This window comes from Trachurus trachurus (genome assembly GCF_905171665.1).
Source record: "Trachurus trachurus genome assembly, chromosome: 8".
NCBI lineage: Eukaryota > Metazoa > Chordata > Actinopteri > Carangiformes > Carangidae > Trachurus > Trachurus trachurus.
In genome coordinates this window covers 2,140,904-2,155,156 of record NC_139905.1, presented here as the reverse complement: position 1 = coordinate 2,155,156, position 14,253 = coordinate 2,140,904, and the positions used below count along the sequence as shown (strand labels likewise).

At 46.5% G+C, this 14,253-nt stretch overlaps 1 protein-coding gene across 1 annotated transcript in view; it reads left to right on the top strand.

Moving 5' to 3' along the window:
• Positions 1–2,560: 2,560 nt before the first annotated feature.
• Positions 2,561–14,253, top strand: part of LOC310989780 (protein NLRC3-like) — a gene marked incomplete at both ends in the record, with an annotated part of 52,319 nt that continues 40,626 nt past the window's right edge. Inside the window, 7 exons of the mRNA XM_083976928.1 lie at positions 2,561–2,853; positions 3,419–3,477; positions 3,732–4,009; positions 4,370–5,085; positions 5,462–5,809; positions 5,990–6,490; positions 13,964–14,132. Coding sequence (XP_083833054.1) covers positions 2,561–2,853; positions 3,419–3,477; positions 3,732–4,009; positions 4,370–5,085; positions 5,462–5,809; positions 5,990–6,490; positions 13,964–14,132 — 2,364 coding nt within the window. The remainder of the gene's footprint in view (positions 2,854–3,418; positions 3,478–3,731; positions 4,010–4,369; positions 5,086–5,461; positions 5,810–5,989; positions 6,491–13,963; positions 14,133–14,253) is intronic.

Genomic DNA, 14,253 nt, shown 5'->3' with positions numbered 1-14,253 from the left:
AGGAGCTCAAACAATACATTAAAAGCCATCAAAACCACTGAGCTATGCACTATATAACATTTTTATGAACTAATTCATCACTGTTTTGTATAATGTGACCCCCTTGTATTGTATTATATTAATGTTCTGTGTCTTCACTAATTGTAATATCTGACATTTCAATAAAGTTTGCTTTAAAAAAAAATAAAAAATAAAGTGCTGGAGTTGGACTTCACTGCCACCCTGTGGTCAAAGTGAGGAACTGCAGAACCTTTTACTGGAAAGATTTTATTAAACAGAGTTATTGTTTGTTCTGAAAATCAACAAGTACAACTCAACAGGAACTTTCAACATTTATAAAATGTAAAATCTGTTTCTGTTTTCTCAGACATTAGTTTTCCTTGTCAGTAACAGTGTCAGCTGTTTCCTGTAAACACACAGAGGGAGGAGATAGAAAGTGAAAGTATTTAGTTCAGACGCCATTTTAAGATGACAGAGGGAATAACGGTGAAGCTGCGTTAGGTGAGTGTTAAACAACATTATTATTCTTCACCGTTAAAGTCTGTGAGTGTCAGTCCCTGTGAAGTGTGGAGGGAAGAAGAGTCAGAGTGAACTACTGAGACTAAAGGGGGGGCAGCAGGAGGACAGCTACTCCCTGTTGTCTCAGTCTGACTCAGGCCCTGTCCACACCGACACTTTGACTAAAACATCTGCTTCTGCTTCCGACATTGTTGTTGTTGTTGTAGTTTCTACGTCCAGCGGTGTTTGTTGCCCAGGTTACAGGTTAGAGAGGTGACAGGTGAGGCTATAGCCGTTTTCCCACTAAAATTAGCACCGACGCGGGTTTTTTAAACGTGGGTCGACCCGCTAACAATCGGCATTTGTCCCCTTTCTAGTTGACCAAAATGAGCCGAGTCTGACCCCCCCCTCTGAGGGATCAGACAGAGCATAAACCAGTCGCCCCGCTCTCATCCGCGGTGCAAGAAACACACAGTGTCATGGCACAGCCGCCCGCCGCGGAGTGTCCGTCCGCCGAGGCGTCTGGCTGACCTGAGCACCAGGACCACGGAGGACAGGTCATGATGGACGTCCGCGGCACAACACATCAGTTAAAGTAGAAGTAAGCGATCCGGTCGTTTTGGCTAATGCTGCGTTCCAGGCAGGCTTTTGAAACCGTAAATTACAGCTTCAAGTCACAACTTACGACTTTGTAGCGTTCCAGGCAACCCACTCGTGTTTTTCCGACCTGTTTTACCTGTGAAAGTCACTATAACGGCCACTCGTAACTTCTGACCCGTGAAGTCGTACCAGATCGAACTGGTACGACTTCACAGGTCTGAAAAACACGAGTTACGGGTTGCCCTGAATGCACCATAACAGTCCTCGTCCCTACGTCACCACATTCACGCGCATCCCTTGGCTGCACACACAGCCCTGCATGCCGTTCTCTCTCCTCATTGGATAAAACTTGTAGGATACGAGAAAAGTTTTCTCCTGGGCTCAGAGCAGAGCAGAGTGACTGACAGACCCGTGTTTCGGTCCAAACACTCTATAGAAGTGATTGCTGTCGGAAGATACAACTATTTAAGACTTATATTAACACAAAAATATCGCTTACTTCTGCTTTAAACAGACTGTCGCTTCTTTTCTTTTTTTTCAATCGTTTTCGGTCAGTGTTCTTTGATCTTTTGATCCCAGTCTCGAATGCGAGCAGAGCTTTGTTTTGGTACGTGATATGAGACGCGTCCGGCGCGATGACGTGGCGCCACGTAACGCTCAGCGTCATCACGTAAATTAGCGGGTTGACCCGGGTCTGGCGTTCCCACTGCAAGCCGATCGGAGCTGAGCCGATTAAAGCCGATTTTAACCCGTGTCGCTTGCCGAGTCGTTTCACCCGCGTCGACGCGGCTCGGTGCGCCTTTCCCACTGCCACCAAAAGCCGATTGTTAGCGGGTTTAAATGGGTTTTTTGACCAGTGGGAAAGGGGTATATGATGTCATCGTTTCACTAAAGATCCGTAATGTTTTTTCTGAGGCGGTGTTTGGAGATTTACCCACACTGGGACCAGGTTTAAAAATATACAGTTTTAGGACAAAACGAAGACATGAGAAATAAAAACTGTAAAAACACACACTGTATATTCTGTGTGTTAACAGGCAGCTAAGGGGAAGGTTAAGGGAACTTAAGGGAACAGCTGAGCTCTGAATCCTCTGTTTATTTCACCTCTTAATGTAAAAAATGTGTGTTCGACCTTGAAAATAAAAGTTTAACACTGATCCAGAGAAGATAAAGAGTCTGAAACACAGTTGATCCACATCAGACCAGGTTCTGATCAAAAACCAATGAGACACAAAACTTTTACTGTTTAAAAGACTTGTTATCTTCTCTGGAAAAGTGTTAAAGTTTTACACTCAACACAAAATGAAACACAGTTTTCACATTAAGGTGAAATAAACGGAGGATTCCGAGCTCAGCTGTTGAATTTAATTTTCCCTTAACTTTCCCCTTGCTGAATCTGAAGCTAACGTCAGTGTTGTTCAGTGTTTCTGGTTTCTCTCTCAGACTGACTGAAGTCCTGAAGATGAGTGTTAATGTGGAGGAAGAGGAGGACGGACCAGAGTCTCAAGGATCCACCTGTCTGTCTCTGAAGAGTGACCGGTCCAAAGGAATTGTTCCAAACTTCAGTCCTGAACCTGGACCTGGATCCACCTGTCCATCTCTGAAGAGTGACTGGTCCAAAGGAGAGGGTCCAGTCTTCAGTCCTGGACCTGGACCTGGATCCACCTGTCCATCTCTGAAGAGTGACTGGTCCAAAGGAGAGGGTCCAGTCTTCAGTCCTGAACCTGGACCTGGACCTGGACCTTCAGACTCCCGGTAAGAGACCTGCTCCAGCCTCTTTACCAGTGTTGAGTGTGTTGAGGTCCTGCAGCTCATAGTGACTGTGAGTCAACAGGAACTGGTTCCTGTGGTTGATCAGTGTCTTCATACTAACTGCTCAGGTCTCTTCATGATTCTTCTGAACTGATCTGATGAAAGAACATCTGGACTTGTTCCTCCTCCATGTTCTTCCTGCAGCTGATCAACATGAGCTTTAAAGACGTGGCTGATTCCAGGTGGTTTGGTGAACGTTGATGAGCTGGTTTCTAACAGAGTTTACAGCAGTTTGCAGGATCATTTTACAGCCTGAATGATGAGTTTCACATGTCAGAGCTTCACTGTAGACACTGTCTGAGCAGCAGCATCTGGATTTGTTCACAGAGATGATGTCTAATGAGTCAGGAAACAAGATTCTTCAGTGAAGGGACTAAATCAGTAAATGGAGTCAGTGAAGGTTGAAGCCTGAGTCAGAGAGAAACCAGGAACCAGATCCATCAGACAGATCAGAGATGTGGAGCTGAGACTGTGACATGTTGTTGATCCAGAAATGTCTTGACAGGAGGAAGAGGAGTGGTGTCTCTGACGTCCTGAAGGATCATGGACAAAGACCCAGAACCAGAGGTGAGCTGCAGACGGCCAATCAGAGCAGCTGTTTACAAAGTGAGACTGAACATCTGTCTGCTGATATGGTCATTAGTGAAACCAGAACCTGTTGTTTTCTCCAGAGTCATTGTTCCATCACACAGCACTGACATTTAAGATGATGATTCAAACCTTCTCTTTGTTGTCTGTAGTTTTTCTGTAGCTGATGAAAATAATCTGATCAGATTGTCAGACTCTCTGTCTTCAGTCTGACTCTGTCTCTTCTCTCTCAGCAGATCGTGGTCTGCAGGAGGTTTTAGATCAACATAAGATCAGTCTGAGGAGCAGATGTGAACGAGTGACTGAAGGAACTGAGGGAACAGGAAGTGGAACAGGAAGTGGAACCCTCCTCAACAGGATCTACACTGAGCTCTACATCACAGAGGGACAGAGTGAAGAGGTTAATACCCAACATGAGGTGAGACAGCTGGAGACAACGTCCAAGAAGAAGACCCTCCATGAGACTACAATCAAGTGCAACGACATCTTTAAAGACTTACCTGTCCAACAGAGAGAGGACGTCTCTACGGTCTCACCTGTCCAACAGAGAGAGGACGTCTCTACGGTCTCACCTGTCCAACAGAGAGAGGACGTCTCTGCGGTCTCACCTGTCCAACAGAGAGAGGACGTCTCTACGGTCTCACCTGTCCAACAGAGAGAGGACGTCTCTACGGTCTCACCTGTCCAACAGAGAGACAAAGTCTTTAACAACTTTTTTGTCAAAATGAGACACAAGTTCTGTAAATATTTGCATCTTCAACAGAGAGAGGACGTCTCTACGGTCTCACCTGTCCAACAGAGAGAGGACGTCTCTACGGTCTCACCTGTCCAACAGAGAGAGGACGTCTCTACGGTCTCACCTGTCCAACAGAGACCCATCAGAGTGGTTCTGACCAACGGCGTCGCTGGCGTTGGAAAAACCTTCTCGGTGCAGAAGTTCACTCTGGACTGGGCCGAGGGCTTGGAGAACCAAGATGTCAGTCTGCTGGTTCTGCTTTCGTTCAGGGAGCTGAACCTGATCAGAGATCAGCGGTTGAGTCTTCTCAGGCTGCTCCATGTTTTCCATCCAACATTACAGAAGGTCACAGCAGAGCAGCTGGCTGTCTGTAAACTTCTCTTCATCTTTGACGGCCTGGATGAAAGCCGACTGTCACTGGACTTCAACAACAGGGAGGTTGTGTCTGATGTCACACAGATGTCATCAGTCCACGTGCTGCTGACAAACCTCATCCAGGGGAATCTGCTTCCCTCGGCTCTGGTCTGGATCACCTCCAGACCTGCAGCAGCCAATCAGATCCCTCCTACATGTGTCGACAGGGTAACAGAGGTCCGAGGCTTCACTGACGCCCAGATAGAGGAGTACTTCAGGAGGAGGCCCTGTAAGAAAGATCTGTCCAGAAGAATCATCTCACACATCAAGACGTCCAGGACCCTCCACATCATGTGTCAAGTCCCAGTCTTCTGCTGGATCAGTGCTACAGTTCTGGAGCACATGTTGACCACAGACCAGAGAGGAGAGCTGCCCAAGACCACGACGGACCTGTTCTCACACTTCCTGCTGGTCCAGACAAAGAGGAAGAACAACAAGTACGGTGAGTGATGGGCTGATGATCTGAGACCACTTCATCCACAAACTATAGTATGATGAGGTTGGTTGTGTTATAGCATCTTTCTCTTACATCAAAGAGAACATCTTTAGACATTAAGACCTGGGAAAACAAAATGTAGAGTTTGTGATAAAATTGTAAGTTTTGTGATCATCAGCTGCCATCTATCTATCTATCTATCTATCTATCTATCTATCTATCTATCTATCTATCTATCTATCTATCTATCTATCTATCTATCTATCTATCTATCTATCTTTATTCAAATCTTACAACAAAACTCAATTTTTCTTCGTAGGTAATCGCCAATCGGCCTCTGTCCTCTCCAAACTACGGTCAGTTCAGTCATCACACAGGAGAAAGAAGAACAAGTACGGTGAAGGACATGAGACGAGTCCACAGGAGCTGACGGAGGTCGACAGGGAAGTTCTTCTGAAGCTGGGGAGGCTGGCGTTTGAACAGCTGGAGGAAGGAAACATCATGTTCTACCAAGAAGACCTGGAGCAGTGTGGTCTGGATGTCACAGAGGCCTTGGTGAACTCAGGACTCTGTACTGAGATCTTCAAAAGAGAGAGTGTGATCTTCCAGAAAACAGTCTACTGCTTTGTTCATCTGAGTGTTCAGGAGTTTCTGGCTGCAGTCTACATGTTCCACTGTTTCACCAACAGGAACAAACAGGTCCTCAAGAACTTCCTGGGAGAACAATTCGAGGAACATGATAACAGTGACTTGTCTTCAGAAGAAGAAGAAGGGCAATTTTCTCATAATGATGGAGACTCAACTCTGGAGAACTTCCTGGGAGAAGACTACGAAGAGAGAAAGAAGAGCACAATGCTTTCCTCTCATGGATTCAATGCAAGCAGTCATCCATCAATCAATAACAGTCCTCCACAGATCAATTTAACCCTGGATGACTTCCTACAGAGAGCCATGCAGAAATCCCTCAGCAGTATAAACGGTCACCTGGACCTGTTTGTTCGCTTCCTTCATGGCCTCTCTCTGGAGTCCAACCAGAGGCTGTTAGGAGGTCTGCTGGGTCAGACAGACAACAGTCCAGAAACCATCCAGAGAACCATCAACAACCTCAAGGAGATGGAGACTGAGGACAGACATTACACTTATAAAGATACAATCTCTCCAGACAGAAGCATCAACATCTTCCACTGTCTGACGGAGATGAAGGACCAGTCAGTTCATCAGGAGATCCAACAGTTCCTGAAGTCAGAGAACAGATCAGAGTTCCTCTCTGAGATCCAGTGTTCAGCTCTGGGCTACATGCTGCAGATGTCAGAGCAGGTTCTGGACGAGTTGAACCTGAAGAAGTACAGGACATCTCAGGGACGACGGAGACTGATCCCAGCTGTGAGGAACTGCAGGAAGGCTGAGTGAGTCCAGACATGATCAATAACACCATCAATTAATACACACACACACACACACACACACACACACACACACACACACACACACACACACACACTATAGGGTGAAATCGAAGTCAAAACAACCGGAAAGACGCGCAGCGACGTGTGTGTGCACGCATGGTTACTTTGCGTGCGTTGTTACGCGCAGGTTGTATTTCACGCATGACAAAAGCTGCGTACGTATGAAGCAGCGTGTGCACGTCAGGAAGCAGGAAGTTGATCTGCACTGTGCGCACCACTCCGCGTAAAATGACGTGTAGTGTAGTTGGCCTTTTCATTTTAGTCAACCAGGGGAGGCAGCAGTGAGCCAGACTTTGCGTGCTGGCCCGGAAATTCAAAAGAAGAAGAAGAAGAAGCAGAAGGAGGAGGAGGAGAAGAAGGAGAAGGAGAAAGGAAAATAGACCATAGACCGTAAAAAGAATGGACGTAGCGTCCGTGACGTCACCCATTGGTTTTGGGGAGTCGTTTTTGTGACTCAAATATGGCGGCCTGAACAGCGCCATGTTGGATTGGCCGGCCGAGAACCCGCCCACTGGCCTCGAAGCAGCTGTCCACGGAGCTGCTCGGACCTGTCAGTCAACGTTATATTGATATATTGATATTTCAATTTCAACCTATATTTATAACTTTATATTCTCTCTTCCCCTGGCTCGACAGTTTTGTTATGTATATAATTATTAGTAAAGTTAAAAAATAAAAATAAAAAATAAAAAAAACTCGGCAGGGAGTGTGTTGCAGCTATTCAAGGCCACAAACCTAACGCACCTCTCCAGCAGTCCCAGCAGTTGTCAATGAACTGATTACGTGCGGGGGGCGTGGTTAACTTACAAATGTTTGTCATTGATTCATTGATTCATTTGTGTCTGTGTATGTGTAAGAAAGCAAAGTAAAAGAAACAGAACTCGTTCTCTGTCTTCGTTGAACAAATAAATGCAACAGCCTATGTATCTCGTATTGGATCTATTGCACCATCTACTGGATGAAAATGGAACACAGAACAACTACACTACGCATCACGTTACACGTAGTGCTGCGCACCGGGCAGATCAACTTCCGGCCGCGCAGCAATAGATTCTGCGACCGCACGCGTGTGTGAACGCCTAACAACATTAGTCAAACAGTGACAGACAGACGTGCACAATCTGCTTCATACGTACGCAGCTTCTTGTCACGCGTGACACAGTTTGCGCACGTTGTTTCCGCGTACGCGTGAGCGCCTGACAAAAATGTTCAATCATCTTCATGCGAGCGTTAATGCGTGCGTTCGCTAAAAAACGCATGAATGTTACACGTGGTCACTACGCGTAGTGTGATTACCGGCGTGCAGCTGTCATCACGCGTGAAGGTGCGCGTGAACAGGGGGCCATTATAAGTCAATGAGGAAACTACATTACACGTCATTTTTTCGTTACTGGTGGAGAACGATGCGGGTATGTTGTTTCCTGACAGAGTAATGTGTCTTTCCAGCAGAGACGATCTTTGGTCAGGTATGCGCGTCACGCCGTCATTCACAGCGTCGAGGTGGAGTTGTTACTGTCGTACCCGTTTGTGTTGTTTAGCGCGCCCGGTAAAAAATGCTCTCATTGCTTTGGGCAGTGATCAGCTCCGGTGACCGTGGCGCTGACTGTTTATCCCCGTATTAATTAAAACCAGACGCGGCCCGACACACGGTGCTGAAGCACGGACCAGCGCGGTCCAACTTTTAATTCTCGGTCCGGACTCCGAACCCGCACGTCTGATTGGTTTGGTTGGACACATGTCAGACAATCGCTCTGGTCGGACCTCACCGCTGACAACATGTGTGTGCGTGCGCGTGTGTGTGTGTGTGAGAGAGAGAGAATCAACACTACATTACCCCCCCCCCACACACACACACACACTCTTTGAGAGCAGACAGGAAAGACAGTAGAGCAGTGTTTTTCAACCTTGGGATCAGGACCCCATGTGGGGTTGCCTGGAATTCAGATGGGGTCGCCCTAAATGTCTAGTAATTGAAAAAAAAAATTACTGATAAAAATATTTTTTAACTAATTCTTATTCTTTTTAAAAAATATGATAAGAAGTGTATCTCAAAAAAACTGATTTTTACACCTATTTTGAATTTTACTCGAACACAAATACAAATAGGAATACTTTTCCCCCCTCAACAAATACAAATACTGGATGCTTTGCCCACCCCTAATTGCTAGTATTAGTGCATACTACTAAAATATTGATTGAGAATCGCATATAAGACCCAAATGACACGTTAAAGGTGTACAGAAATGGCCGTTTGACACGCCGAGTTGTCACGAGCTGCAACACGAGTTTTCCCGAGTAAGGAAAACGAATTTGATTGGTCGTTATCGAGCGGGCGGGATATTCAAAGCTTGGGGCGAGCCCGAGCTCCGTGTGTGTGTGTGTGTGTCTCAGACGTTTGAATGTCGGATGACGGATCCAATATCAGTGCCTGTTGAATCATGAGCAGGCTGACGTATAATCCGTGCGCCTGCATTATCCAATGTGAAAAAAGAAATACACACTTTCTTATTAAAACCACTTTCTTATTAAAACCACTTACCAGCCAGGCTGGCTGGTAAGTGAAAAAGTTAGTTTTGGACCCTGATGCAGATGTTTCAGTTTGAGCTTCAGACAGAGTGATGAGGGTTAGGGCTGGGTATTAGGGCTGCAACGAGTAGCATATTTTACTATCCAAATGTTCAGGGTCACTATTCGAGTAGTACTCGAGTATTCGTTTACCGACGGGCACAGCGCCATGTAGAGGGAGAGCGGAGCGGAGCACGGAGCAGCCGAAGATAGCCACGTAAATCGGACAGTATCTGAGTAGGTGAAATGGTACTCGGATGCCACCCAAGCCAACGAGTACTCGGATATCGGCTACAGCCCTACTGGGTATTGATCACTGATCACCTGAATCCATCTGATCTCTGATTCACTTTGATTCCTGATTCAACATCATGATTGTGTTTTAGATTTCAGTCCCAACTCCAGTTTGACTTGGACATGAATGAGACGCTCAGAGAACTGATGCTGTAAATTGTTGCATTATTAAAACCATGAATGTTGACATGATGAATGGAGCCAAAGCAGTTCCATTAATGCACTTTCTATTGAACATGAGCAACAGTGGAGTCGTCATGGCAACAGATAGCAGATGCAGCAGCAGCAGCAGCTCCACTGTGTGTCAACAGTCACAGCTGCTTCTTCACATCCTGCACATAGATCTGCTTCCATTCAGCTCCACACAGTTTCTACCTGACTGGACACTTGTTACCTTGGAGTCTAGAGGCTGCTGTGTGTGTGCTGCTAGTGTTGTGTGTTTGTGTGCGCTAACACGCCTGTGCTTCACCTGCTGGTTCAGTTGTGGCCGGTTGTGAAGCCGAAGCAGCTGCAGCTCCAGTGTAACAGACTGACTGTGTCATGTTTGTGTGTCCATCATCAGCACAGACACACAAACCGTCAGAAGAGTGAAGGACGATCAAAGCAGCAACTCTCTCTTTTTACTCATCAACCATCTCAGTCACTGTGCAGCCGCCAGCTCTCACACACTTTTAAGGTGGAATGTTTTCTTGTGTGCTGCTCAGTGACCCATGGAAATCAATCAGTCCACCTTAAAGGTCCCATATTATGCTGTTTTTCAACTATTTCACATGGTTCTAAGTTGTCCAACCATATAATATTCCTAGTGTATTGTGCCCAAATCAATCTGCAGCTCTACATCTCAGTAATCTAAAAGTGTCTCTCCAGAGCTCTCCTGAGAACGAGCCATTTCTGTGTCTGCACCTTGAAATGCAAATAAGATGAGTAAACCACGTCCACTCCACACCTGTCACAGGGAGAGGGTGTGGTTTTCACTACAGGTACATGTGCCAGTGTTGACATTGGGACAGGGGTCGGGCATTGATTTCCGAAAAAAAAAAAAAAAAATTCTGAGACTGGCATCTTGTCTGAAAAAATGTAAACGTCCCTTTTTTACTGTGGCAGAAGGAGAAACATGGAGAGACTCCTACTACCATCATAAAGTTCTGTGTGAAACTGTCAAATAAAAAAAACAAGTGAAACTGAGGAGCACAGCACAATGTGCACTGTTGTATGGACTGATCAGACGTTACCGGAAAATATTGACGTGGTTTTGCGCCGGGAGAGGAGACTTCCTCGTTCAGATGTCTCTCATTCCGTGATGAGGACCGCTGCTCTGGTGAGAAGCGGTATCATTCCAATATTCTCTGATCCGCGATTTCATTTTTAATGACAGGCGGCTGTTTTTCAATCAGTGATTCAAAAGGATCATCTGGCGGCCGCGGTACCGACCGCTCCTCCCGTATCTACCGCTTCATGTCAAATGACGGACGGGGGGAGAGAGAGAGAGCGTGTGTGTGGATGGGGGGGGGGTCGCTGTTCCGGAAAAGTGTCAGCGGGCGGAGCTCACGTTTTTCCAGACTGGCCCAGGGGGAGTATAAGGAAGTACCGGGAGGTGGAGTCACTTGAGTTCAGCGCATCCTGACGTCAAGTCTGCCAGCACTTCCAATTCGCCCGTTTGGAGACACGATCTCAAAAAAGTGTAGAAATCAATGAAGGGAGTGAACAGACTTTTTTCACCTCCAGGCGTCATAGAAAGGCCACGGGAACACATAGGACCACTACAAAACCTGTAGAAAGTGGATTTTGCATAATATGGGCCCTTTAAGCCAGGAACACACCGCCACGACGCGTCCCGACGCCGACGGCTTTGGCCGACGAGTCTGTCGCCTCTCATCGGGAGAAAGGAAAAAGTGAAACACACTGCCCCGACTGCCGACCAGAGCGATTGAGTGGCGAGGACTCCCCCATTGATAGCTTTTATGTGACGTCACGGCCCGTATGGAACGCCCCCCTGGCGGTCAAAACAATCCACTTCCCCGCTGTCCGCGGATTAGGACAAGGCAGAAAAACACACACTGCTCCCTGCTGCTTCAAAAATACCGGTGTTATGGCCCAACTGGTGTCTGATTTAACTGGTTACCGAACCGAACAACAGCTGTGCTGCACTTCCGTCCGCAGATTTGTCACAAATTCACAAATCAAGCCGGAGTTCACATGTTAGTGCAGCCAATATGCTTCTGTGAGTGAACCTGTTCCGCCAATCTACAGACAGTCAGCGCCACACTACTCTCACTCTGCACAACACTGCACACTATGACAAAGCCTGTCATGTTAAAGTTACGAACTAATGGAAAATACGCTAAACAATACCGGTCATCGTCCTCGCCGCGCCGCGGTCGGTCCTGACCCCCGTTACCGTGTCGCTGCCGCTGCGGGCGGTGCTGTTGCCGTGTCCGGTGGCGGGCAGTCCCGCCGGGTTACCATCGCCGCCGCCGCCGGTCCCGCTGCTATCGGACCGCCGTCATCGTTGCCGTCGGTAGCTCCGGGGGGGGGGCGGGGGGGGGTTAGAGGAGCAGGCAGCCTGGGCTCAGTGGGCTGGAGCTCAGACTGTGGAGCTCAGCGGAGCTGCGGTACCAGGACGGTGTTCCCGCACAGGAAAGTTACAGGTACATTTCTACCTAGGCCTGGGACGATAACAAATTTAGCTGGACGATATATTGTCCCACAAATTATTGACGATAAACGATATTATTGACACATTTTTTGAGAACAAATTAATAACCACTAATATAATAATAGCTAATATTTCATAATAATGCAAGTAGACCCTTTTAAATGTGATAAACTTTTATTTCTCTGAGTATTGTTTTTAAACATTGTAATTGGAATGACAAGAACTTATATAGCTACTATCCTAAATAAATAAAATAAACAAAAAATAAAAAAACAGTGCAGTGCAGCTCTTCTGTCATAACTTTACGTGAAGCTCCACTTTTCATTCAAACAAACTAATGTGACTTCCACACATGACATGTAAGATTTAATCAATGAGACTAGCATTTATCTTCTAAAAAGTATTAAACCAGCCGGCGGTAAACCTCTAAAACCTGCTGATAAGTTTTCTTAGTCGTTTTCTCCCCCAATCACGGAGGTTGACCGGTGTTATGCCGAGAAATGCCTGCTTGCCGAGATCTGCATGCCGCACAATAAACGTGGAACTGGATCATTCATTACGGGGACGGGGATGCAGTTTTCGGCACAGCAGTTTATTGGACCTGCCGAGATTTGCATCCCCTGGCATTTCACGAGCGACATGCAGATCTCGGCAAGCAGGCACTTTTCAACACATGCCGAGAAGTGCCTGCTCTGCTGGGGTTACGCACAATACGGTTTAGGTGTTTATACATACGAACATGCATTTCATACATGTAGCAAGTAGTGTATTTGGCTAAAACAGCCAGGGGATGCAAATCTCGGCAGGTCCAAAAACTGCTGTGCCGAATACTGCATCCCCGTCCCCGTAATGAATGAATGATCCAGGTCCACATTTCTTGTGCATGCAGATCTCGGCAAGCAGGCACTTCTCGGCATAACACCGGCCAGTGAGCTGCTGCAGACGGCTGCAGACGGTGGGAAGCCCCGCTCCTCCTGCTCGCTGCTACCACATTAGCTCCAAAAACGTCGGAGGAAATCTCCTAACAGGCGATATGTGGATAAACTGACCACAGACTGGGGCCTAAACTGTGACTTTCTCGCATGAAAAAATATTAAAACTGTAAAAAAGTGACGTGTTAACAGCCTGGCAGCAAGACGGTAAAATAATTAGCTGCTTAGCTTTATAGCTAGCGCTGCCGGTTGCTGCCAAATGCATTCTGGGAAACAAAGATCCTGGATGACTGAGAAGAGGGTTCACTCCTTTCATTCTGCAAAACAAACGGCCCAGGTGCTGAGACCGATGCACAGAGTGAAGCCTCTTGTCATCCAGCCTGGTTGGAGGCCAGAGACCAGGAAAACAAATACGTGCATGCACATGGCGATTTATCGAGGCCGGAAAAACTATCGAGTTCATTTTCATTTATCGTGCGATTAATTGATTTATTGATTATCGTCCCAGGCCTATTTCTACCACTTCAATGAGTTCAGAAACATTATTTTAATTTTTTTTATCAAAAAACTACAAAATGGGGCTTTTAATCAAACACCAGTTGAGCCATAACACCGGAAATATTGGTTGCAAGCGGTGGAGGATGATGGATTCTCCACCAGGTAAATGTAAACATCGCCCAACTCGAGCTTCGGCAGGGAACTGGTCATTTTAAACAGCTGGTATACAACAGCTGGTGTTGAAACCCCTTCATGTTGTATGAAACCCCTCTGCTTCGTGTCGGGGTTTATTTCTCCATAACAACCTCCGAACTATACATTATCCCTTACATGTCCAACACAAAGAGAGAAGATGAACTGAACCAGAGTGTGAAGAGCACATGTTGATCACATGATGACATGTTGTGTGTGTTTAGTACAAATTGTCTGATTTTACTCTCACACGTTTTGTTTCTTCTCTAATCACAGACTTGTTAAGTGTGAACTCTCAGAGATTCACTGTGAAATCGTTGCCTCAGCTCTGAAGTCCAGCCCCTCCCACCTGACACACCTGGACCTGAGTAGGAACAAGCTGGATGGTTCATCAGTGAAGCGTCTGTGTGCTGGACTGGAGAGTCCAAACTGTAGACTGGAGACTCTGAGGTGAGTTCACGGACTGGAGCTGTTGTAGTTGTTTGAAGCTTCAGCTTCTCATTGGTTCATACATGTCAGGATTTGTGTGTGAGGATTTTTCTCAAGAAGCTGAAGAGAGAAAACAG